This window comes from Mercenaria mercenaria, chromosome 10, assembly GCF_021730395.1.
Source record: "Mercenaria mercenaria strain notata chromosome 10, MADL_Memer_1, whole genome shotgun sequence".
Lineage (NCBI taxonomy): Eukaryota > Metazoa > Mollusca > Bivalvia > Venerida > Veneridae > Mercenaria > Mercenaria mercenaria.
In genome coordinates this window covers 49,293,511-49,321,333 of record NC_069370.1, presented here as the reverse complement: position 1 = coordinate 49,321,333, position 27,823 = coordinate 49,293,511, and the positions used below count along the sequence as shown (strand labels likewise).

The 27,823-nt window shown below is 35.2% G+C and overlaps 2 protein-coding genes across 5 annotated transcripts in view; both read left to right on the top strand.

Annotated features, from left to right (window-relative positions):
- LOC123561624 (serine/arginine repetitive matrix protein 2-like) overlaps window positions 1–12,475 on the top strand; it is a 47,437-nt gene extending 34,962 nt beyond the window's left edge. For 3 of the 4 annotated variants that reach the window (XM_053553038.1, XM_045354120.2, XM_045354121.2), the window contains 3 exons: window positions 566–714; window positions 6,255–6,383; window positions 8,157–12,475. In XM_053553038.1, the coding sequence (XP_053409013.1) occupies window positions 566–714; window positions 6,255–6,383; window positions 8,157–10,079 (2,201 nt within the window). In that variant the 3' untranslated portion in view covers window positions 10,080–12,475. Of the gene's footprint in view, window positions 1–562; window positions 715–6,254; window positions 6,384–8,156 lie in introns of all 4 variants that reach the window. The other variant, XM_045354122.2, reaches the window with a different exon arrangement.
- A 2,635-nt stretch (window positions 12,476–15,110) lies between these two features.
- LOC123561626 (transmembrane protein 169-like) lies at window positions 15,111–27,345 on the top strand. The gene is made up of 2 exons (XM_045354124.2): window positions 15,111–15,158; window positions 18,457–27,345. The coding sequence occupies exon 2, from the start codon at window positions 18,613–18,615 to the stop codon at window positions 19,324–19,326; it is 714 nt and encodes a 237-aa protein (XP_045210059.2). The 5' UTR covers window positions 15,111–15,158; window positions 18,457–18,612; the 3' UTR covers window positions 19,327–27,345.
- Window positions 27,346–27,823: the final 478 nt, after the last annotated feature.

Here is a 27,823-nt window from a genome sequence, read left to right as displayed (position 1 = left end):
GATCGACCTGCATACATAAGAAGTTTAACCAATTCTGATTGGAATAGCATTGTCCCTTTTTTGCCATAAGGACTTTTTGTTACAGAAAGTAAAAATTAAACTCATCCTCTGTCTTTGTTTACATTTCTCGTGTAGTTCCGGTCATTAGCGCCGCCTCGGAAGTATCACTGGCTTTTTTTTCAACTCACCTCCATAAAGAGTCGGAGCCAGTGTTTACAGTCCGTGAGAATGCTAGAGGAAATCCTGCGAGCCTTCCTCTACAATAGAAAGGTCAGAGAATTACCTACGGGCTTCCTCTACAATAAAAAAAGTACAGGAGAACCTGCAAGGGCCTATCTCAACAATGACAATGTTTGTGGTGTAACCTTCTAACACTGAGCGTCAAGCAAGGGTGCTACTGGTACCATTTTTCACGTCTGTGGTATGACGCGGCCGGGGATCGAGCCCACGACCTCCCGCACTCGAAGCGGACCCTCTACCAATAGGCTACAGAGGCGGTTGTTTATCCTTTACTTTTCTCTATTGATGTTTCAAAACTCTCAGTTCACTTGTTTATTTCTAGCAGACGTTCAACATATAAATCAAGCACTGGCCGAGATGTATGGCACAGATCTGGTGAACGCCAAGCGGGTCATCAATACCAAACTGTCAAAAACCAAACCAAACCCTGAAAATCTCACACTAGCGGAGAGAATCCTGCTGAACCGTAGAAAGGTAAGAGTCTATTGGTTGAATATCCCGCAAGAGTTATTATTAAGGATATTGTCGCTTCACCATGGCATATTTCTGTCGCCTCATTGGCATAGCCGAATGACCATATTGTTTCAAGATAAATAACATGAGTTTCAAAATAAATTAATCAATCCGTCCATCTGTCGTACCTATAAATTTGACAGAATGTAAAATTTTAACTTCGACTATATAAATGTATACTATTAACAAATATTGCATTATGGTAAATACAGTTTGTAGTGTAAATATATTTTGCAATGAAGTAAAGTGAAAAACACATTTCTCTTTTTAAATCTAAGATGTTTTAACTAGTATTATGTTGATAATTTTAACAAACATAAATACTCAAACATTAAGCAATGCATTGTACAAAAACGGAAATTTGCTTTAAAGGATTAAAACATTTAGTACAGCGATAAAAAATCAAAGCCTTGAGATGTCTGGTGGTTGCGGGTTTAGCTAGATTTATTTTCATTTTAAATGCCAGTCTCTAAATATACATGTATAAGAAACAAATACTAATGTGCCTCATATCTAAGATAAACTCTGCCTGACCTTACATGAACAGCTGGAAGTCAGAGATGTAACCATAGGCTGGAATACCTAATCATTGACAGGTCTTATATAATCTAAATGGCCAGTGTGAATGGATAGAGGATGAATAAGAACTGCTTGATCATTGATAATTCATCCGCATTGTTCATGAATGGGACTACTTTGTGTAGCACATGAACATATCCTTTGGATGTGATTTGGAATCAAATAAAGATGCTACATGATTGTCAGAAATACACTTAACTTTGGTAGCGGGATAAACCCGCAACCAAAAATATTTAATCGTGAAGTCCAGTGCCCGTTACGTTTTGCCGTACAAAGTAACTGTGTGATTTACGAATTTATGTAATGTGCGTGTACCACACCATTATGTTTGGAAAAGAAGTTCCTTTCTGTTGATGTATAATACATGTCGTGTTCAAAGGGTTCAGATGCCTTTGCTTAACATGTAGCTGCCATATTATTTTGTTTTGAATATAAAATATATTATTTTTATATCAAATCCCATTTTTGAGACTTATTTTCTTACGTATTTGTCATAGATTTAAATTTTTGATTAACTAATTGAATCAATTGTTCTGACTGTACACATTAATATGTAATATTGAATTAAGTGTTTCCCTAACAACTTAATCATGCATTTTCTCTAATTAAACAGCTGCTTTGGGTTCAACATAAAATTAAAAGTCTTGTGGATCTTTAAGATGATACGTTAGTTGCCTTTCTTGTGTAACACCCCTCTTAGTTCGATCGGTATTTGACTTTTCATTATACTAGTAGTTTTCCATACATCCCCACACGCAAATAACGAAAATTTTACAAAATGTCAAATTCATTAACTTTCCTGTAAAATAAGACAATAAATACTTCCGGCACTAGTTTCACGCCGTCTGTTCCTTTTTTCTTGATGTTCTATAATTTTAATATCAACCGAAGGTTAAGCTATATTTACTTGGGTAAGCTTTAATCTTTGAACATTAATTGCTACATTGTTGAAAATATAAGTTTGGTACATTTTCAAATACTAATAGCGAATAAGATATGGAACAAAAAATGGCAAAGATGTTCCCGTTTGTGAAAAAAGCACCAAATTATGCATGAAATTGCTTTAAAGTATCACAAATCCTACAAGAGGATGAGACACGCTTTATCTGCCCTGGAACCTCCTTTTAAATCAATACCAAAAAGGGAGGTAAAATAAATAAAAAATATAGGTCCCTTTTTGAGGCCTTATTTTAAGTTAATTGAGGTTAGCGAACTGCGTGTTTCCTCCTCTTTTTCTTTTTCTTTTCTTTTTTTTTTTTTTTTTTTTGGATTCAGCATACTTCAAAATAGTAATATACAAAGTTTCTGCTTTCTTCGCAAAAGGAAACATCCTTTCGTAATAAGTAACCCGCTGTTTCAGTACTCTTGCCTTTTTTGCTCACTGCTATGACGTTTTATTCCGTGTTAATTTTGATTATATAAACTTATTAAAGATACTCCCTGTATTTTTTCTTGCAATATTTGGTGATTAATTGAACAAAGCCAGGTGGGGTTGATATTAAAGACGTGCGTGGAATCTCATAATCATGTTTCCGATTGTGATTTAATTATATTGCCATATAAAGATGTAGCAAAGTGGGAGTGGGAGTGTCCGGTATTATGTAGCAAAACGTTTATTGTTCATTTTCATTAACTCGATCTATTCTCATTTTTGGCATAAATGTTTTATGACAAGGAAGAACATCCTCGTGAAATATATTAACCTTATCTTGACTAAATGAATGAACAAAGCGAATATAGATATATGGATGCTACGTGGCGTTATTTTGATTCACACTATAGAACCAAAACACCTTATTGTAATTCATAATAATAATAACATCTTTATTTATAGAGGGTAGCACATGAAGATATAATGCACCTGTCAATATTTTGCCCGTCCGGGGGGGGGGGGGGGGGGGCTGACCCAGGGGAATTTGACATTTCAAAAATTTTGTTGTCTAAATCCCCACCCAAGAGACAACCTTTTTTGTCTAAATCCCACCCTAGAGCCTGGTATATCAAATGTTTGTCAAATTCCCGCCTGTCGGGAATGGTCTTCTGTCTAAAGTCCCGTGTATGCCCGTCGCTCCCCCGGGCGGGCAAAATATTGACAGGTGCATAAAGTACAAATGATACATCTTAATTTTAAATGTGGCTTTCTGAAAAACAACAACAACCAAATACAATTTACACTATCACATAACCTAATTAATATCACATTCATCGTTATTAATATTACATTCATTCCTAGACAAATACCCCTTAAAATAGATATTGCCTTTAAGTTTCCATTTATACAATTTCCATTTAGGCAATCAATTAGTTAAACTAATCAATTATATTATAATGGCATAGTTATAATTCAGCTGATATAAACAAAGAGATTCTTTAGGGAGTCAGTTGTAAGATTTATTTTTATATTTCTTTTTAAAAGGTGTTAGAGAACATGTGGAGCGAATTTCATTTTTTTTTACCATAATTTGTACGATGTTTAGGTATAACTATGTCATTATGAGCAGCAGATCTTAGATTGTATGTTTCATTGCTGGAAAGGTTAAAATTTCAGAGATATATGAAGGTGCTAAATTGTTGCAAGAGTAAATAAGACAGCCCGTCTGGAAGTTACATCTTTCATTAAATGTTACTTCCTAGTAGACTTTAAATAGTATATACAATTTGCATGGATTGTAGTATTAATTTCCAGTTGCGCCAATCCCTATATAGTATATGTCAAGGTTCAGAATTTTTTTTGTTTTTGTTTTTGGAAAACTGCTACAAATATTTATAAAGAAATGCATGTACATATGATTGTACCTTATTAGACTACTGAACTCTTGACGAAACAGTTAAAATTCAGAAATCTAGATCAAGAGATTTTTCTGTATTTTACACCTACGAAATCAAATTGCTGAGGAAAAAAATGAACATTTTCTAACAAGAATCATGTATGACATGGGAGGAGGTTTTCAGAATAAATTCAATCTAAAATGGTATATATACATTATGCTGTTGGAAAGTAATGATTCAGTTGGAAGCTCGAATTGTGTAATAGAATTTTAATTGCTGAAATGGGTCTCATACAAGAAAAACTCATTAGTAGATGATGTGCCTGATAAATAATAGACTAAATATGTATCCTGGAGCGACACTTTCATTCTATTGAGAGACCAAATGTTATATTTACGTACTTGTTCCCGCATCATTGGAATTTCTCCAATAGGCCGTCCCGTAGCCAATGGCAACCTAACACAACACATTAGTTTGTTTAGATTGATTTTTGTTATTAAATGCTTTAGAGGACAATCATTCCTTTCATGTTGTAAAGCTGTTTTTATTGACATCAGGATGCAAGTCCCGCAGGAAAGTTAATGATTTCCTATTTTAACGGATAGTTGTGTTGTGTTAAGGCAAACAGAATGTATATCAACAGTTAATATGTCATGTGCAGATCCATATATAGAATGAAATGAGATTTTGAAATATTAATCATTTCTCTAATAATATTTCTAATCTACAGCCTGTCTTATGCGTATTACCTAAATAAACAAAATACATTTGTATACGTGGTCGATCACATGTAAGCAACATTTTATGACACATTTCATTTTTCGTATACTCTGTTAAAGATTTATATAAAAAAAACGAAGAGACCCAGTGCATAGGTTGAGATCCGTATAAGAAATGTATGCACTATTGATATTACTGAAATATTTGCAATTACCTCCCCTTATTTTGAAATTATTTAAAAAGCGGAGTATTTCTTTTTATTTCAATACAACTTTTAGTTTTCCGTTTGCATATATTTCAACAGTATGAACCAAAAGGCTTGTTTTAAAAACTTCCTGTGAAAATCTAATGTGTATTAAACACTGAGTGAACACATATAATAAGGGTAAGGCCTAAAAAAATCTTTGTTTCTGGTAATTTCCTCAAAAACATTAGGGTAGGTAGGTCGGAAATTATTTTGGGGGGATTTTTTTTATTAAGTGAGACTTTTCGGAAATTATTTTTATGTCAAAAAAAAAATGAATACAAAAATAAGGGTGTTATACCTTTAGAGCATCAGTAAGTTGATTTCTAACATCACTGACCATGTTTAAAGCATAAAAAGTGCAGTTTTGCAACTTTTTGTTAAAAAGGTGAAAAAAATATTCTCCAAGGCCATAAAGACATTAAGGGTCGGGCCTAAAATTTAGGGTAGGTCGGGATACCGGAAACAAATATTTTTTACGCCTAAATGATCATATATAACAGTCCCTAACAAATTCGTTACATAACCAAAATCTGATTAACCACCTTTAACATCAGAACTATTTTAGAAGGTAAGAATAAAGAAATATTATGCACGATTTTCATATTTTTGTGTGTGCGTGTGTATTTTTAAAGATACATCACACTGATAAATGTACTGGTAAACGTAGAATAAAAAGTAATGCCACCCAACCTTGATTTTGTAACAAATAGTTATTATAAGGTGATATGTAACTGGCAGCTCTATATACACAGTTAATTGAAGTATTAATATATACGTTGACATAACAGGCAAAACTGCCTTATCTCAAACATTTTTAGTTTTCAAAAGAATTAATCTTCAGCGTCGTTTAGTGGTGAGAGAAAGCACCTGCTCTAACATTTTATCAAAAAAGATAAAACATTTACATAAAATATTCAGTAGTTATGAACATAACATTCATTTTAAATAACATAAAGTAGGCCTACCTGCTTTTATCTCTTGTTTGCTCTCTGCCAATCGATTGTCTCTACTTTCATAACACCTTTTGTTTAACTCGATCCTAAAAGATATTTCTATAATACAAAATGTAAATATGCTTCGACAATATATTGTCTATATGTATCAGGACGACATTATTAGACCAAAGTTCAATTTGTAAAACGATCTTAATTGAGGCAGGAGTATATTCGTGTTTATTTATTTTCAGGGGACGCAACCTACAGAGAACAGCAGAAGAGATTCTCCTTCCGATAGCGTCGACATTTCGGATCTGACAAATCAAAACGATGAACGCAGAACGCCGACCCCAGAACCAACAAGAAACAACCGGTCGCCGGTAAATACTCGTTCCATTCAGACCGGTACCATGCTTAATCACTTCAGAAATTTTGGAACTTTTTTCGAAACTGACCTGACTTATCTTGACCTCAGAACTTCGACTATATCGAAGCTTAGCCCTGCTTACGAAGAACCGCCCTTTCCACATTTACAGGAAGTAAATAAGATATACATGCCCGCTTTTGAAAGTCAGGATCTCAAACATTCTAACCCATCAAATGGTTTTTGTGACAACTTGTCTGACACTGAGGCAGAAAGGGTAATGCATCGGCGCGCAAAATCAGCCAGTTTCCAGAAGGAGACACGCATGCGCAAACGAAGAGGAGAGTACAATCCGAACGAGTTATCTCTCGCTCAAAAACTACTGATATACAAAAACATAATGGCATATAAAGACTCGGTTGAGCAGTTTTAAAGCAAAGGAATTTATTGTCAGTGTCTTTGTCTATTTTTATGAAGCTGTTGTTCGTAGACTCATACAAAATGCACACCGAAGGAACTTTAAACAGACGAGCATGTTAGCCAAAATTTCCGCTGTAAATGTTCTTTTGCTTAAATCATGTAGCCTCCTTGCAAGTCAGACTTGATGTCGTACGGAAACCATTTCAGTTGGATATTTATCCATTTTGTATACTAGTATATCTGGGTTCCAAGGATTCTGTATTCATCAAAAGTTCATAATATAAGATCTAAGAAAATTGGCGAAAATATTATATCTGAGTGTTCCGCATTGCATGGTCTGAGCTATAAACATTATATACATGTGCTGTTTAAACTATAAAATTGAATTCGATTATTGGAACTCTTGCAACATCAATATGTAACTATTAATATTTCTTTCAAAATATCCCCATTTGATATTTTTAATCTGTAACAATGGATAATTAAGATTTTCTGGCCAACAACAATAGACCATTCAGATTTTCTAGCCAAAAACAATGGACTATTAGGATTTTCTAGCCCGTGAGAGACCTAGAAGTCTATAACGACTGTCTAGCTAGTAACAATGCTCCATGCAATCTTCTAGCCTAAAACAAAGGTTCATTTCGCTATTCTGGCCTCATACAAAGAACCATTATGACTTTATAGACGGTAAAAAGGGATCATCTCAGTTTTTTGGGCCATAACGGTTTTCTAGTCTGTAATTCTAACCTTTAACAAAGGATCACAACGATTTTCTACCCGATAAATATGTACGTTTATGGTTTTAGCCTCTAACAATGGACCATTTAATTGCATTTTTCTGACCTATACCATTTGACAATTTCGCTTTTCTAGCCTATAACAAATTTTCTAGCCTTGATCGATATATCAATGCGATTGTCTAGCCTATAACAATGGGACATTAAGATTTTCTAGCCTTTAGCACAAGGCCATTTAAGTATTTCGAAATCAAAGCAAAGGATTCTTCTTACGTCCACTGAAATAAGTTGATGAGACAGATAGTTTCAGTATGACTAAGCAAGAGTTCGAAGTAATAAAGTTCGATTTATTGAGTGACTTTTGACTACGCGTTTAGTCTAGAATTAATATCTTTTCCTTCCAAAAATGATTAAGAAAACGTCAGTATTTGTATTTTAGATGTAGATAAACTGAATTTTTCTACATATTATTAATAATGTGTGATATTTGTATGCTTACTAGAACATGTTTAATTTAAAAGTGTGCCTTAAATTAGCAGTATTTGACAGTATCGGAATAAAATGCATTTACCATACGTGCTCGTATTTTACTTTTCAATATTTTTCCATAACCTAAATGCATGTTTCAGGTTAAAAGACAAGAAAGCAAACGCAGCATTAAAACAGTTGCTTCTGAACAACCTGGTCCGTCCAACCGGAAGTCCGCTACTCCACCGCTCCCTCCAATTAAGACTGCAAGTCCACGACCGGAAACCAAAAACCAGACGCCCAGACAAAGCCGAGCTCAGTCTAGAAATAAGGTCGAGTCACGCCGAGAAACACCGGTATTACCTCCGATTGCAAGAAAAGATTCACGTGCTGACTCTCGGCGTCAACAGTCACGCGTTTCAATACGAAGTGAGGATGGGATACAACCGCCAAAAGATATGCGTGAATTTGATCCAAATCTAGGGGTTGGTGAAGTTGAACCTTCCCCCACACCACAGTCGCAACATGCCTCTGAACCCCAGACAAAAAAAGAACAAGAAGCCATTGAACAAAAACAAGATCAGCCACAGGCAGTTCCAAAACAAGAAACGAAAGCTAAACCAAAATCTCCAGAAAAACAAACATCTGAAAAAAGTCCAGAGAAACAAAAGGCAAAGAGCCCAGAACGGCCGAAGTCACCCGAAAAGACGAATGTAGTACCGGTTGTTGCTGCAGCCGCAGCTTCGAGTCAACGCGCGAGATCACGATCACGTTCTCGTTCGAGACATAGAACAAGATCTAGATCTCGTTCCAGATCCCGTTCAAGATCACGAAAAAAATCGAGACGGCATAGTAGTACTCGTTCCCGCTCGAGATCTCGAAGACGCTCACGACGATCAAGGTCTCACAAACGTCATAGATCATCATCGTTCAGCAGTAGCTCGTCTCCGCGCAGGCGTCGGAGATATTCCTCTTCGCCAGTAAGAAGACACAGAAGCCGTGGACGGAGTCGGTCTAGAAGAGGAAGTTTTGACTATGATTTTGAACGAGCTAAATCATTTGTACGAAGTCTATCGCGAATGGATACGTTTTCTAGACTGAGACACAGGTCACCCTCAGTTGAATATACCATACTTGGAGGAAATGGTGGCTTCTGGCCAGCAACTAGACCTGAATCTTCAAGAAGGAAGAAGAAAATCATTATAGTCCAAGGTGGAGCACCTGCACCGAAGACAAAGCGAAGAAACCACAGTAGCTCTGATTCCGATATAAGTGTTGTTGTAAAGAATGTAAAATCTAAATCACGTGGGAAACGGGAAAAGGTAAAAAGATTCTCTGAATCTGAGGAAAGTGAAAACGACAGTTCGAGATCGAAGTCAAGAACAAGGCGAGGTAGGAAAAAGCAAAAATCTAAATCAAGAAGAGATGTTAGCGAAAGCGAAGACACAGATGAAGTAGAAACGACGGAGCAGGTAAAGATTTCAAAAAAGAAATCTAAGGCAAACAAATCAAAGAAAAACATACGGTTTGATTTGAAAAACATTTCAAGTAAGAAGGGACTTGAGAATAAAGCAAAGAAAGTCACTGTTGAGTCAGACAATGAATCGGAACCAGAAGTTGATGAAAATGAAAATATTCCAAAGTTTACACAACCAGTCAAACCTGTTGCGAAAGCAGCTGAGAAAAATGTCCCTGTTGTCGAGAAACAGGAGGATGCCCATGCAGGATATAGGTTGCCGACACCTGACTCGCCAATACAGTCAGACATTTCGTCAGTAAGTCGGAACCAAACCCCGTTAACACCGCAACAACAAAATACCCAAACCAAATCACCACCTGCTACTAAAAGCCCGGATAAAGAAATAAAACCTCAGCAAAACAAACAGAAATCTAAGAATAAACAAGACGAAGACAAAGACCTACAAGAAGCGTTAGATCAACTAGATAAGCGAACTGATTTTGAGTTGGAACAATTGAAGGGTGGTAATCAAAGAAAGCTACCTCCTGATGTAAATTTAGACATGAAAAAGAAAATATTCAGCAAAGAATTCCAACAAAATATCAACAATTTCTTGGAGTCCTAAGATATGGTTCCATCTCCTTTTAGTGACTGTTTGACAGTAGCCGTTCTAGTTTTGTTGATAGTTGATAATCACTTGATGTCCGATACATATGCCAACAAGTACGTAATATATCTGCACTGTAAATTGTGTATATACATGTATTGAAATACTGAAAGTAAAATGAAGCTGTTATGTGTGGGATGTTGAGTATTGCAATGTCCACTGCATAACTGAACCAAGAATCGAAACTGACAGGCAACATGTTTTGGATTTCTTTAAAAGTTTCATGTGTAATGAACAAACAACGAAAGTCGAAGCATACGTGTGTGTTAGTGTGTTAATGACGAAACAACGCATTAGTCTCCCCTTACATATATACTGCCGCTAAGGGAGGTAATCGCTGTAGAGCGACTAGTATGTAGTGATAAAACGCAAAGCAGACAATTAATAGTTATGGTATGTTATATGTCTGGACTGCGCAATTTACTTTGTGCAGCGTTTTATTATGACCAAATGTATAAATAAACTGCATATTTATACAAGTGTTTGAAAAATGTTGTATGGTTTAGACATCTGTTGTCCATGCTGCACATTATATTTTGAAGTGTTTATATTCATATAGATCTATGGTTTAATGATATACGTATTATTGCTGACTAAAATAAGCACATTGACAAATAAAACATGATATATGTATTTTGACCTATCTAGACCAGTGAGGTTTCTTACAGTCGAATTTTTCTGAGGAAAGATACAGTTGTATATTTGTCTGTCAGTATGGTTGTTAAATACGCAAATATTCCCATCCCTAAGATATGTTAGTTACAAAATACTGAATGCAAAATAGATAATTAGAAAACGAAAAATATATTGTACAGGAACAGACTTTCTCAACTGTTATCCCCCGTCGAAAGAGGTGGGATGTTGTCTTGGCGTTGTCCTTCCGGCCTTTCGTCCGTGCGTCCGTCCGGTCGAAATTGAAAAGGTATTTATTCTAGAATCCCCAAACCTCACAAAATTATTAATTAGCACGTGGCCTTTTCTCACATATAGTATTATACCCCTTGACGAAATAAAAGCAAAGTGTTTCCCTTTGATATGTTTGGGGGAAAAATGAAAATGCAATTATTCATATATTATTATATATAAATGCAATAATTCAAAAAGTATTCCACATAGAATCACCAAACCTCACATAATTATTAATTACCCCATGACCTTTGCTCACATGTTGTATTATTCCCATTGGCTCAGTAAAAGAGTTTTCCCCTTGATTTTTTAACAAAAATGAAAATGCTTATACATGTAAATACGAAGTTTAACTAGAATCATCAAACCTCACATATAGTGATTTATAAGCACATGACCTTTGCTCACAAATTCTTCAGTAACTCAGAGTTATTGCCCTTTCCTTGTTCTAAAATTCATAAAGTCCCACAAAACGAAGTAATCCATTGATATTATCTTCATGAAACTTCATACAAATATATATCACTGCATGGCATAGTTTTTCCCCTATATTTTGTAAAACACAGGAATCAACAAACCATTGCACGATCCTTTTGTACATAACTTGTGTATATCTGGAAAATATCTTTCAAAATATACCCCCCCCCCCCCCCACACACACACACCCCTAATTCCCAAAACAACCTATTTTCGGCGGTGGATATAATTTCACTGAATTTGTTTGTGATATATTTCATCCGACTCACATACAAATAAAAGTTTAGATATCCTTTCTCTTTCTATCAAAAATATTGTCGTTAATTCTTTCGGTTTAGCCAACTTTTCGCATAAAAAGTATTGTCAGCACATTAAACCTGTTTTATTGTCAACGTTTATTGTCAACGTTTACATGACTTGCATTTTTTTCTTCGTAATGCAGAGCAGCTCGGTAACACGTCTTCAGTGTACTGGAAACATTTTTTTACAAAGTGCTCATTGCGGACCTGATCAAGCGAAAGGAGATGGTGTAAGGATATGTTGTTAATAAAGCAAAACTTTCCTATATAAAAGGTAACACACCTATTTCCTTTTCTTTTTTTTTTTTTTTTTAGATAATAGATGTTCAATTCTTGACCGGAATATAAGTCTCCGTTATGAAGTAAGTGGATAGAGAAGAGCCTAGTGGTACTCGGCTTACCATTCATTTTCATACTTTTAACTTGTCGTAACTGAACGTATTTGAATTTGGTACCCCGCTTATTTATGTGTCTGAAGTATCAATGTGTTGCCAGCAATCGTTTACTCCATTCTGTTTTAGATGTTTTCGAAGTGACGTTCAAAATGTACCGTAACATGTGGTAAGATACACAAGTCAACACCCACCCGCCTCCTACAATACAAAAATCCCCGATATATATTAATGAAATGCATAATGATTTATGATCGGGGAAAATTTTCATTTGTTTATGCCAGTATCTTACAAACATTAGATGAATTCAAGAAATAATTTAATAAAAGAGATTTAAATCAAAATTAAGACCGTTTGGAATTAATTTAAACTTATTTTCTTTAAGTTGTTCGAAATGATATGTATTATTAAGATATCTGAGACGTTACGAGTCTGCTACCACGATAATACTGGTGAAGAGATTTACCTCGATTAACTGCAATATTGGTTCATACAGGTGCAACTGTATTTAACAAATAAACAAGGCCTTCGAGTGGTTTCTTTGAACGTTCTATATATAATGGTCAGCAAGGTCTGCAGACTTAACAGTTGTCCCTTATCAGCGTATAGCTCTACTTTGAATCAGCAATTTCCTTAGAGTGCAAGTCAATATGTATCCTGAACCAAAGTTTGGTTTTAGTTCTAGGCAGACGTACCTGAAAAAAGTTATGTAAATTGTTCAACTTTGGAAACAAATGGTTTTCTACTTAGATGTGTCCCACTTGATCTGTGTGACTGTGTTTATATATTTGGGGAATAAATGTCAACAGATGGTAAAATTTTCAGACAGCAGGGCTCCAAGAATGAAGTCAAAAGAGATTAAAATCAACTCTGGGATCATGGAGTCCATTCAATATCTATGTAATAAAATTCCGCTTAAATCAGTTTTCTGGAGGAGTGGCCCATATTGGTTACTTGTGGTGACTATAATAAGCTTACTTTTAACCGAACAAACTGACCTGTTCGAAAGAGTGGCAGTGGAGCAGCCCGAAAGTAAACTGCGGCACCCAGACATTTTCAGAACTCCGGTCGATTATGACAAGGACTACTCAGAAAACACTAAATTAACGGAATGAAAAGGCGAGGTGTTCCGAAACAGACAGAACTGTCACGTATTGAATATTTAAAGTAGGTATTGTTTCCTAAATAGCGCTGGGCTCAAAAGCTGAAGAGTACTATTTCAGTTCTTTGGTAACAATTAGAGCACTACCCTAGGATGTTTAGAACATCGTTCCGAGTAGTAAAAGGAATGTGGCCCCGACGACCTTTATTTTCTACTGGCAGGACTCTGTTGAAAATTCTTATTTTGCCAACAGATAATTTGTGGACTCATTGGTCGAAAGGGCTTAGATGATTTCCTATGGAGGTGAAGGTCCCTGGTTCGATTCCTGGCTACTCCCATTGCGGTGTGTCCTTGGGCAAGGCACTTTATCACGTTTGCCTCAGTCGACCCAACTGTAAAGAGGTACCAGCAAATTGCTGGGAGTAAGGAATAATTGGTTTTAATTGTTCTTAATAGGGCCGCTCAAAAGCTCTACAGAGCTTATGTTCATTGCTTCACAAAGCGACGGTAAATTAAATTTACCTTTACCTTTAACAATTTACCTTTACCTTTGTGCATCATGCATCTATTATTAAGCTTTCTAAAGGCACTAACAAGATCAAAACGACCTACGGGTTCTTCCAACTAAAGGATACCTTTCCCTTAATTCTTTTAAATATAAGACAATACCATTCTCATTATAAATGTATTTTAAAAAGTTGGCACTAGATATGTATATGTTTTCAAAATACCTTTATTATCGTCAAAAAATAGCTTCAAAAAGAGATCAAGATAGTCCAGTCAAGATAAAGATACTTATGCACGAGGGGCAGATTCTAAGACCAGGTCATGATAAAGTATTTATTTTCATGGACATTTTCTTTTTGCTGTGTGAGAATTGGCATTTTGACAGATTAAATTCCATGTCCCACTGCTTCTCGCAGATATGCATCTTGTCGAGGATTGGGAATCTGAGAATAAGGTGTCATAAAGTATTATTGTAAAATTAATTTAAGTAAAAATCTTTTTAAACTGTTCATCAGCCAGCTAGAGGTTTATACGCGAAAAGTACATTTAAATTTGTTTTAAAAACGATATCCTAAATTTTCAAAAAAAAATCCTTCTAGGGCCTGTCATCTTAGAGACGTTAAACACAGTATACCAAAGCTTTGTTACAGATCAGAGGATAAAAAGCTGACGTGTACTTTGCCAGCTGTTCTTTAAGTCTGGAGATGTTTTAGAAAAGTTTTGTCGGCAGAACTCAAACAATATTATTACTGTTCTTTTAATCTATCACGTAGTAATCCAGTAAACAATTTTGATGATTTCGCTGATTCAACACCAAGGCATGGACATGATTCTGAGCCGCACGGGCAATATCAATTACATAGACTTACCTAGTAGGCCTATGCTCATTTGGCTTATCCAAAGAAGTATGAAATTTATTTTTATAGCTCTTTGGCTTATCGAGATGACTTATTTTATAAGCTGATATTTCATAGTTGCCATCCCTCAGCGACAGTCAAAAGTTATCACGCTGTCCTGAAACGTCCTATCATTTAGACTATATATTACAATACAAATATAAATTTTATTTTAAAGTCGGTGTTCATCAAAAGATTCTTACAAACATTAGCTTTATCCTAGAACAGTTGACCTCTGTTGCACACAAGCAGCCACAGCCAATTCCTACAAAGCTAGATCTATTATCACTTTCTGTCTCAAATTCCAAATTTATGATAGAGTGTAATAATTACGAAAAAGAAGTAGACTATTTAGTGTTCATTGACCTAGACAAAAAAAACGTTGTAATTTCTATTTTTATTGGTAATTACATCTTCACCGGTAAACAAAGAACTAGAAAATTTCAATGTTTTGTGTTGTAAGTTTTATTTATACACGCATTATTTGATATAAAACTAACAGAATTTTATGATTTTGATGAATATATTGTAAAACATACTGCCTGATAAGTGCAGATTTTCCGAAACTTGGAACTTTATTCGCCAAAGACCGGTGCACATGTTATTTCTCCCATGTAGATAGTCCCACTGTTGGACCTGTTCTGTTTGCAGTAATGAAGCATTGAAGTTCGTAAATCACTAATTTCAGCAATTGTTGAGCATCGACTGGTGTCTAGTCTGTATTTACCTGACGGAAACGTAAGTTTTTAAAAGTTTCTGCAAATGTGACAGTCCTGGTCAGTGAGTGCAGAACCAGTTGGTGATAAATACAGGAGGAAGAACATGTTTGGCACCGTCTCCTGAAAGTCTGCGAGTGTTCCTAAAATGTTGCAGACAACTGCAAATGAAAATGAACCTGTAAGGAATGTCTATGAGTCATGAGTATGAGAGGACAAACTGGTTTGGCACAGCCTCCTGAAAGTCTGCATGTGTTCCTGAAAGTGTCGCAGAACAGTGCTCTGGTCTGTGACACTTGCAAGAACTCTCGCAGACTCAAGGGGCAACATCAGATGAGTTCTTCTTGCTAAAGACATCCAAAACAGGTTCCAGTCCATTTGCACTGTTCCTGTTGACATCACCACCAGGCTCCAGTTTATTTGCCAAACTATTTCATCTTCCCATATAGACATTATTAACAGGTTCATTTGCACTGGTCTGCAACATTTTCCAGAACATTTGCAGACTTTTAGGAGTTAGTGCCAAACAAGTTCATCCTCTCATAGACATTCTTTACATGTTCATTTTCATTTGTAGTTGTCGGCAACATTTTATTAACTGTCTGCACCAGCAGGGCGGCACTCTTGTTCATTTTTCACTCAATTGTGTAATTGCAAGGGAAGTAAACTAATAGATCTCTGCTTATAAGTACTGGCCTAAGGCAAGAGTTGTCATTCTTTGCAGATCACAACTTTAAATTAAATATTAAAACTTCTATTATTGATATTAACAGAACTATCATAAATTTCATATTTGTAAAATCATTTTTGGTTATCATGGTTATTACAAGGAGTTAAAAATCAGTTTCTAGACTTTATTTAATGTATTTCTATCGTTAAAAATTTTAGGGTCCATCTCTACAATGCGTTCACTTTCCACACTGTTGTGAAACAAATTCTTCAGACAATTATACAAACTGTCAGTTGCTATTTCACATATCGAGGGCTGAGCGCGAACTTATTGTATCTTGTTCTTTATTCATATACAGTTACAATAGTTTCGCACTCAGCCCACGATATACATTTAGCATGTTTAGTTGACACTTGTCTCCAGTGATTTTTGCCTTTATAAGCAGGGGCTGTTTACATATTTACATTACTGGTGTCTTCTCCTCAGAAAACATTTTTGAAATCATGCAGTTTTCCAACAAACTTGGCTTTATCGGGACTTTTATTCCCATTGAAAATTATAAGTGTAGGCCTCTTCCCCTTATTTGGAAAAAAACATGTTATCAAAAGATTAGATTAGCAATCCTATCGGATTTATAAGCCTTCACTGTTATGATAACATTTTAGTACATGTATAGTAGTCGCAACTTGACCGCGATGGTTGACCTTAGGCTGATTATTCATATTGATTATTTCATTAGTATGAATAAGGGGTGTTTAGGGTATCCATGTATATTTATATGCAGTAAGTTTGTATGTATACATGAATGCGCTTCTTTTCAATAATAGGTTGTGCCTCATTATGTATTATAATACAAAGGTCAACCATCGGCGTCAAGTTGCGTCCACTATATATAAGATAATTATATTTTTGGAATAAATTGCTTTTTATACGCCCGAAGGGACGTATTATGTTATGACGCTGGTGTCTGTCTGTCCGTCTGTCCGTCTCTCCGTTAGCAATTTCGTGTCCGCTTTGTAACTCTTGAACCCCTTGAAGGATTTCAAGGAAACTTTACACAAATGTTCACTACACCGAGACGATGTGCAGAGCCCATGTTTTGGATGTCTCGCTTCAAGGTCAAGGTCACACTTAGGAGTCAAAGGTCATATCAGTTTGTTTCGTGTCCGCTCTGTAACTCTTGAACCCCTTGAAGGATTTCAAAGAAACTTGACACAAATGTTCAACACACCAAGACGACGTGCAGAGCACATGTTCCGGATGGCTTGCTGTCAAGGTCTAGGTCACACTTAGGGGTCAAAGGTCATATCAGTTTGTTTCGTGTCCGCTCTGTAACTCTTGAACTGCTGGAAGGATTTCAAAGAAACTTGGCAGAAATGTTTACCACATTGTAACAATGTGCAGAGCGCATGTTCCGGATGACTTGCTTCAAGGTCAAGATCACACTTAAGGGTCAAAAGTCATATATGACTTTGCTTTGTGTATATTGCTCTGCATTGCAGTGTTCTTGTTTTTATTTGGCAGATCTCTTTTTTGTACTTACAATATTTTTTTTTTTGAATTACTTCCCTTTTATGTTACTATAAATAGCTTATTTTGAAACTTTTTTATTATTGGCCGTAGGGAAAAACCGAGACCACTTTTCTGTGGTACAACATGGATGGTACCTCCAATTGTAAGGTGTATTTTTACATACCTGTACCTGATAAGGATTTTTTTGTAGACTTTGAATATTTTTTTTGTGGACTTAGATTTGTTTTTTGAAGTTTTCCTTTTGTTGTTCCAGTCCTTTGGGGCTACAACAGTCAAGTTCTTAAAATTTTGCTCCCATCCTATGATGTAAGCCTTCGGGCGTATATTGCCCCGCTTGGCGGTGTTCTTGTTATAACTTATCTAGAGCTATACATCCCTGCATTTCATGTGGTTTAAACCATGAACCATCAGCACAAAAGGAATATGCAGTTTAATCGTTTCTCCCCCACTTGTTACTTTGATAACTATTGCACATGGCCACATGCACAATGCATTATCCGTGCACCACTGAGACCCAAAGTTAGTGAGGTACAATCATGAAACTATACAGTCTTGTAAAACAGTTTTTTTTTATGGACCTAGAGAACAAACATTAAAATTATCTGGGTAAAAAGACTTTATAAATATCTCATAAAATAAAGCAAATGTGTCCCAAAACTGGTCCTGTATGGGTGCTTGTTCCCAACCAGTATATCATAAAATAACTTAGCATAATGATACTAGGGAAAATTTGGTCTGGCCCCTGTGCCAACAGACATAATGGTCAGTCTCATTTTGTATACATATACTATATTGTGGAGGACTTGTTTTCATTATTTATTAACCATGTCTTTTCAGGTTGATGATCCGTTGAAGTCTTGAAATGCTTTTTATAAAAGAATAAAAGAATATCCATGATCTTGGACGTGAAGTTTTGCCAATGATTCTTAAAATGTCTGTAGAAAGTTTGAATTCACTTGGAAACAATCTCAGGAAATGTATATGATTTAACCAATGGCATCAAGTATAGAAGAAACAAATTTGGCAGATGACAGTATAACACCATGTCAAGATAATCTGGTACAAACCACCGATGATGAGACAGAAGGTGAATCATCTCTTTCCCGTAGGGCGAGGTTCAGTGACCAGCCAGTAGAAAAATCTGGTTGGATAGAAGTCTGCCAATCAGAACCTCAGGTTGTGACCTTTACAGGGGTTGTGACCCGTGGGCAGTCACAAGGTCAGCATGTGAAAGTTCAGCTTGAAATGACTGAAGATGAATACACAAAACTCAATCAGTCCGACGATTCTCAAGAAAAGGGATGTATTTTTGGGAAAAGGGTTGGACCGCATATATTTCTCATGTCAATTTTGTTCATGCCATTTTCCTTTTTATCGTCTTTTTGTATCTCATTTTATCTAGGAACTCTTACATGGTACAACTCCATAGTGTATTTTAGTGAAGAAAAGACAATCTTTCATAAACTTTTACTCTGCCCTGTTTTGATATTAACCTATCCATTTACAATAGGAATTTCATCATTTGTTTTAGCACTGTATAGTTGTATTATTCAGTTGTCATGGTTTCTGAATCATTGGTGGCGTGAAATACGAGATTTTGAGAAAGGATTTTATGGATGGGTTTGCAATAAATTGGACATTTCACAGTGTGCTCCATATGATATAGTAGTGTTGGATGAAAGTGGAGAAATACAGCTTTCGAGATGAGAAAGATGATTTATTAACAGTCTTCGACCTAATTTCTTTTGACCAAGTTGGCCGCAGGGAAAGTTGAGACTTTTTGAAGATTTTATTAACATTAACATGCCCACACTGACTTGCTTGCCCAGATATCTTAAACATACATTTCTTTTTACATATACTAGACATGGTATACCACATGGAAGAAGTGTACATTCAACAAGAAAAGTAAAGTGTAAGTTTTGATTTAATTGAGCAGAGAAACTATAATGTCTGAATTTGTAGTTACTTAAATGGTAGCTGTTTGACTTGTCCCTTCAGGCGCAAGTGGATTATGATCCTTATTTCTAAGTTAAAAATCTAACACTGATAAATTCAGATATTGAGGGAATTTCTTCATGTATGCACTTTGTTTAAACTAATTGTATTGCTTATCAGGCTTCAGCAAATCTAAAAGCTTGAAGAGACATTCACAAAACAGTTGTAATTATCTAAATATTTTTTTAAGATCAAAATTTAAATGATTTAGTCCTTGATTAGTTAGCTGTTATTTTTATACAAGAGAAATTATTCTGTGTGCTTCCAAGTTTCTGACATTAGTAGTCCTCTGTTTGTCACCGGAGGGGACTTATGGTTTGCCGCTATCTGTACATCTGCCAGTCACACAAAATGGGGTAACTTTATATGTACAAGACGTCTTTTCCTATAGCTTGGTATGTGAGTAGATGACAGTTTGAAGGATATGCACGTTCTTTTATTTTGTTGCCATGGCAAATTAATGTGGATGCTATGGCAACGAATAGTCTGAAAACAGTGGCAAAATGGGATCCCATTATAACTTGAAAAGCACAAAATATATTTTAATCAAACTTGATACATAGATAGATGGCAATATGGAAGTGTCCTTTTATTTTATTGCTATGGCAACACATAGTTTAAAAAAATATGACAAACAAGAGTGGATTCTGCATTAGCTTAAAAAAAGAGATACTTGAGATTACTTCCTGAATTTTGGTAAATAGGTTAAAGGCAAAGTGGAGGACATGCACATTATTTTACGTTCTTTGTTTGACCATCCATTCAGTCATCTCTGCCCTTCTGTCTGTCACAAATTGTGGATTCTTTCATAACCTTAAGAGCACAAGAGATTTTTTCATGAAAACTTGAACATACTTGTTTGATGGAAAGAAATATGTAGAATATATGATCATTCTGTTGTCCTCTTATCCATCTGTTGATACATCTGTCTGTTCATCTGTTAGTTACATGTTAAAATGGAAAGTTTTTTTATGAAACTTGACTTACAGATGTTGATTATTTGGAGAATATGCATGTTTTTATGCCCCCAAAGGTGGGCACATTAAAATGCACTGTCTGTTCGCGTGTGCGTCCGTGTAAATTCTTGTCCGGGCTGTAACTCTGCCATCCATAAAGGGATTTTAAAATAACTTGGCATAAATGCTCACCATAATGAGAAGACATGTCCTGTGCAAGACCCAGACCCCTAGCTTCAAGGTCAAGTTCACACTTAGAAGTAAAAGGTTAACAGGGTCTGTTTCATGTCTGGTCCATAACTCTGCCATTAAAGAAGGGATTTTGAAATTACTTGGCATAAATGTTCACCATAATGTGACGACCTATCCTGTGCAAGATCCAGACCCCTAACTCTAAGGTCAAGGTCACACTTAGAGGTTAAAGGTTAACAGGGTCTGTTTCTTGTCTGGTCCATAACTCTGCCATTGATGAACTGATTTTAAAATTACTTAGCATAAATGTTCCCTGTATTGAGATGACATGTCATGCGCAAGACCCACACCTCTAGCTTCAAGGTCAAGGTCACACTTAGAAGTCAAATGTGTTTCTTGTCTGGTCCATAACTCTGCCATTTATCAAGGGATTTGAAAATAATTGACACAAATGTTAACCATATTGAGGTGTGTCACGCTTATGACCTGGGTCTCTGGGGTCAAGGTCACAAAATGATGCATGATTTTTTTGCGCAGACAACTGTATCATTCTTGGGTACGCTTTGGAGGCATTTGTCACCAATAGTGTCAGCTCTTGTTCTGTTAAATTTGAAAACTAAAATGTGGTTCCTATGGCAGCAAATTTGATGAATGCACCTTCCAGTCGGGGACTTTTATTGCTGGGAAATAGTCTTGTTTTATTTACATGTAGATTATTATGAGATAATTATATTTTGATGCCAGAAATGAACTTTATGTTGTAATGTATTTCTGTAGGTTAGTATATGCAATGTACAGTATACATATTTATGTCTTCAAGTAATTTTGCTTGTTAATTCCGGTGACTAGTCTTATGTATAGGTGATCATTTTATTATTTTACTTCATATTTTAAATGTTTTGAAGCTATGACCATTTTATGTTTTAAAAGCTTGTTGTAAGAATCTGTTTTTGATTTTTGAATTTTGTTATTGAGCATTGTAGACTATAAAAGATATCACAGATTTACAAGAATTGTATGTTTTATGTTGGAGTAATTAAAAAGGCATGCCTCCAGATATGCATCAGTAATCGTGTTATGATTATGATATATAATGTATAGTTTAAATTTTCTTCAGATTTCATTGTTTTCATACTTTAGATAGCTTTTTTCACATGTTTTGTATACTACACAAGTGTTGTTATAAAAACTGACTAAACCAATTTTTTGACAGCTCACCTGAGCATAAAATGCTTAAAGTGAGCATTTAGGATCATTTTAATATCCGATGTACGTTTGTCATCCACAATTGGTTTGTTTAATCATAATCAACTTGGACAAATTTTATATAGCCATACTATCTCAATCCAGCTTGATTATGGGCCAGATTAGATCATTCTGTCCGAAAAGAAAGGTAACACTTTTGTACTTTGAGAATTTGTATTTAATGTTGGAAAATTTGCATCAAATTACGCACACATAATAAAACAAAGATGTAAGTTTTTTCGGTAAAACAGTGGAGTAAATATGTACCTTTTGTGTCAAATGCGTCATTTCAATAATTAATGACTTTCTCAAGATGACGGCCCTTCATCAGCTTTCCTTGTTTAACTCGCACTATGAAATTGTTAATAACATTTCCACCCATTTCTTCGCTGATCTTCTTCACTTCCCGTTTAATGCTTTTCAACAGCATGTCCGTGTCCACTGGCTTTGGTCTGTAAACAGCCGACTTCAGATAGCCCCAGAGAAAGTAATCATGTCAGCTTAATTGTCAGCAATGTCAACTGCCCAGCGACAAAATTCAAGTCTTTGAACCTGATCTGTGATATTTTAACTCTGCATAATCTGAATTTTATAAGGTAAATGTTTATGGTCCTTCCTTATTATGTCATGAACACAAGTTTTAGGAATTCCGGTCTCTGAGGTATAATTCAGGGTTATTCAAGAGCATTTCCCGAAGCAAACTCACATTTTCGTCGCTCCTATTGGACCTTGGCCGACCTGCTTTTGGACATCCACTACTGACCTACGTTGCTCAAATTTATGTACAATCTTGTAGACATGTTTCCTGCTTACATTTGTATTCTTAAAATGATATTTAAATTTTCGCTGTACGTACGTTACAGATTTTGTTTCATAATGCTTGGCGATAAAAATGCGCTGATCTGACGTCAATCGCACCATCTTGAAAATAATGTACATTTTGGATTGACGTCAAAACGTCATTAATTTTTATGCGTCATTTTAACAAGCAGTAAAAACTTCCATATAAGACCTTTCAGTTGATATAAATTTGATAAAAATAGCTCTGGATTAAGCAAAGTAATGAAAATGTTAAAGTGTTACTGTTACCTTTCTTTCCAGACACCCCGAAGTTCTTGCTTTATATAATAAAAAAAGTCACATTGAACTGTGTTAACACCCACTCAAGCACCAATATTTCTTTTAATCCTTATAGTTAGAAAGAATATGTATGGTAAAGGTCAAAATTAAAATATGCTCCAAAATTCAGCTAGGAGGTGTAGACATGTACGATGATTGCCTGTGGTCAGTAGATGACTCCTGTTGTTTGGGGTCAGATTCAAGGTCACAGTGACCTTGAGACTGAAAACCTTTCAACTCAATAATAAGAGCATGCTTTGTTCTACAGTTATCAAACTTCATAGGAAGATCGCCTAGGGGTTGTAGATGACCCTCATTGTTTTGAGAATCAGTAGAAGAAGCATCAAGGTCACAGTGACCTTGACATTGAAAACAGATTCCTCTCAGTAACTAATGAACGTTTTGGTATTCAGACTTGATAGAATGATTGCCTGTGTTCAGTAGATGGTTCCTGTTTTAGAGGGATTCAGTAGTTAAAGGTCCAGTTCAGAGTGACCTTGAGATTGAGAAATTTCTCCGCATTAACTAGAAGATGCTTTTGTCTACAGTTTTCAGCTCTACTTTTCGAAGAAAAAGTAGAGCTATTGTACTCGCGTCGGTGTCGGCGTCAGCGTCGCCGTTGGTTAAAGTTTTTTATAAAGTCAAATGTCTCTGTTACTATCAAAGCTATTGACTTGAAACTTAAAATAGTTATTTACTATCAAAGTCTACACCAGGAGAAACAATCCCCATAACTCTGTTTGAGTTTTGACAGAATTATGCCCCTTTTTAACTTAGAATTTTTGGTTAAAGTTTTTGATTAAGTCAAATGTCTCTGTTACTATCAAAGCTTTTTACTTGAAACTTAAAATACTTATTTACTATCAAAGTCTACACCAGGAGAAACAATCCCCATAACTCTGATTTGAATTTTGACAGAATTATGCCCCTTTTTAACTTAGAATTTTTGGTTAAAGTTTTTGATATAGTCAAATATCCCCTTTTTAACTTGGAATTTTTTTACTGGCAAAGCTCTAATTCAGAGTCAAGCACTGAGAAAAGTCTAGCGCGCTGTCTTACGGACAGCTCTTGTTAATTGCCTGTGGTTTGTAGATAACCCATATTGTTTTTGGGGGTCAGTAGGTCAAAAGATCAAAGTCACAGTGACCTTGAGAAAGAAAATGGTTTTTTTTTTTGCTAAATAACTGATGAATGTTTTGGCATGCAGTTGTCAAACTTTAAAGGATGATTGCCTGTGATCAGTGGAAGGTCAAGGTCACGCTGACCTTGAGACTGAAAATCATTTCTGCTGAATAAGGAATGCTTTGGTCTACAGTCATCAAACTTCATTGCCTTTGGTCATTAGATTGCCTGTATTTTATTATGGGTCAGTAGATCAGGGGTCAAGATCTCAGTGACTTTGAGATGGAAAATGGTTTCCACTCAACAACTAAAGAACACTTTCCACATAGGATGGTTGCCTACAGATGACCCCCAGTTGTTTCTGAATTTATCTGTCAAGGATCAAGGTCACAGTCTACAAAATAACACACTGACTTTTTCTGATCCAAATCATCTATAAATGTGGTAGGATAAGTTTTTAAGTAGGTCATTTGGGTGAAGTCCTAGATAACTAGGTCAGATTATTGAAAAACTTTGTTAAAGATTTACCTAATTAACATAAAACATGGTCAAAATGTTTGTCTTAATGAGATATAGGCCTTATTAGATACTAAGTTATTTAGGGTAAGAACTAGGTCAGGTGAGCGATTCAGCACCTTCAGGGTGCTCTTGTTTATAAATATTTGTAGTTGTCAGATGTGTTGTTATAATTACTCATGATGTAATGCTATATATATATATTGTTCCACTAACTTGTTTTATGTTGGTGCATGAAAAATTCTGTGTTGATTTTTATACATTTTTGTTGGTGTGTAAAGATGCATTAATTTCATACTTTGATAATCTTACGTGTGACCATAGATCATACTGTGCTACTCTTGGTGCCTATTTTGTTTATATATTTACAAGAGTGCATTTATATCATATTTTAAGGCTTATATTATTATTCCATGACCGTTTTTATGTTGAACTTATATGTTAAAAGTTTTGGTCAGGAAAACATTTTGTAAATGTCCAAACCACATCATACATTCATGTTATACGTCTGAAATGTTTTAGGTTAAAGTGTCTTTACATATACTAAGGTTATCACTGTAAGTGTTTAAACAGTTATAGTAAGTTATAAAGCCATTGTTACAAGTTTCTGAAGTCTACCTTAAGGTAGGTCTGCACGTTTGATAAACCGGAAGTGATGGTGTAACGTCATTTATCCGGAAAACGTAGTCTGGATTTGGCGTACAGAAATGATAATCATTTTATGAAGTAATGTTAACCTGTGAGTAAATTTATTTCAGTGGCACTGTTACTAGCTTTCTAAAGTTAAAATATGATATTAAAACATCAGACACATTAAAACAACCCAAAATGATGTGTTACAATTATCTTGAAATGTGCGGCTCACTTTAATCATGGTCAAATATTTCAAAAATAAGCACACACACCTATACATTTTATTTCACCACATTATAGCCCATATGTTTATTTACGACTATTGGAAGTTTTATTAAAATCTACATTGTAGAACAATTTCTGTTCGCGAAAATGTTATGAAAGTTGTGATTTTCCCATAGACTCCCATTATGTAAAAATGCGCGAGGTTCAAGTTTTTCAAATCAGTCTAGCAAAATACCAACCACACGACTGTATCCTTTTTGTTTGCTGAATTTTCTAAGTATATTCTGAAGTTTTGAAAAATCAAGGTTTAATCAAATTCTACATTGTAGAACAAATTTCGATCCAAACGTGCAGAATTACCTGAAATGTTTTCATACGTTTTGATAATGCAAGTTGTTTTATTATTCACCCAATCTTTCTTAGTAAATATGGCCCTGATTGTTTGTGGGTCAGTGTGTGAAAGGTCACAAAGATCTTTAGTCTTTACTGAAAATAATCTGTTTAGTAGTGTTCTGACCCTGCTTGACTTCTGAGGACAATATTTGTTTGTAAATTGACACCATTTCTTTGGGTATCAGGTGGTCAAAGGTCAAGGGCGTAGTGAGCGTTAGGCTCAAGATTGTTTCTGATAAGTAACTGGAGAATGTTTAGTCTAATTACCTACAGCCAGTTAATGACCCCTATCATTTTGGTGGTTATTTTTTATTTGGTCAAAGGTCGAAACCACAGTGGCCTTGAAGCTGTAAAAGTGTTCTTGTTGATAACTGATGAATGCTTGAACTGTCAGTCATCAAAGTTTGCCTTTGGTCTGACGACCCCTAGTATTTGCAATGTTACTAGGTAACAGCAAACTTAAGACTGAAAATCTGAAGTTCAAAATGCCAAACCGACACTTGCAGTTTCGAAATTTCATGTGTTGGAAAATGACTCATTGCTTATCCAATTAGACTTGTCCAGTTAGATCTGGGAAATAAGGAACTTGTAAGAAACATACAACAGTGTTGAAGGTTGTGTTTTACAGCTTCTGTTTGATCTGCCTGATCCGTAACAGATTAGTGGCTTCAGGTAGAAACGATAGATCTTTATAGTCAGTAGTAGGATCTTTTTGCATTTTTAAATGTCTTCAGTTGTTTAGCCAAAATGGTATTTTTCCCATTGTTAAAATCCGACTTTGCACAAAAATGCTGCTCACATGCTATCTAAGTCCTGAAAGTTTTATAAAAATCTGTCAAAGAATAAAGCCAAAATTTCAAATTTTAAAATATTTTTTTCTTATTCCAAAATGGCCGAAATATACAATATAAAATAACCCACCAAAATTTTTTTTTTCACAAAACATTCAAAGTCAATCAAGATATTTCGAAAAATTAAAATCTTTGTATTACCACCCTGGGAGTTCGTTTAAAATTATATGTTGAATAAAATCTGTAATATTTCCTTACATTTCAAGAGATATCAAGGAAAAGCCATGTTACGTAAAAGGTGGATCAAACATTAGCTTCATTGTTTTCAGAAATGTTGATTTTTTACAATATTGTTAAGATTGTAATCATTGTATTTTCTAAACTCAGCAAAATTGTCTCTAAATAATTGAAAGTTTTATGTTGTGGTAGCTATGCTATAGTATGCTTTTTGTACTATTGCATTTTGAATTTTCAATTTTGTAATTACTTTGTACAATGATATACCAGGTACTGGTAATAAAACCTTTATACCGATAGTGATAGTTAGCTTGTAACTTTCTGTATTAACTGCTTTAAATCTTAGTTATGTGTAAGTCTTCCCAGCAGTTAAGAAGATATGAAGCTGGACAGATGGTCCAACAAATGGACAGACATGCATGGCTTCAATATAGCTCCTCTGTTCTTTGTTTGGGGGTATAAAACTGTCTGTAAACCCAACAAATTTATGTTTCAAGAAAAGTTGAGGCACTAAATCCTAAACAAGAGGGCATGAAGGCCTAGACCTCATTGACCTAAAGATTGGCATCAAAAAACATTTCGACCACATTTCATCAAGATATGGTTTAATGTGGCCTTAAGTTGTTTTTCTTTCTTTTGATTTCCCCGTGAAACTAGAAGATTTTTGAACAATGAATGACCAATTGAGAACTTGACAAAGATCAAGTTAACATTTAAGTTTCATCGAAAATACACGTTAAAGCTCTAGAGTGTTAACAAGTTCTTTCCTTTGATGTG

Bases quoted from the DNA above. Each gene is read 5' to 3' on its own strand.
- LOC123561626 (XM_045354124.2), top strand. From the start codon at position 18,613: ATGGCATCAAGTATAGAAGAAACAAATTTGGCAGATGACAGTATAACA.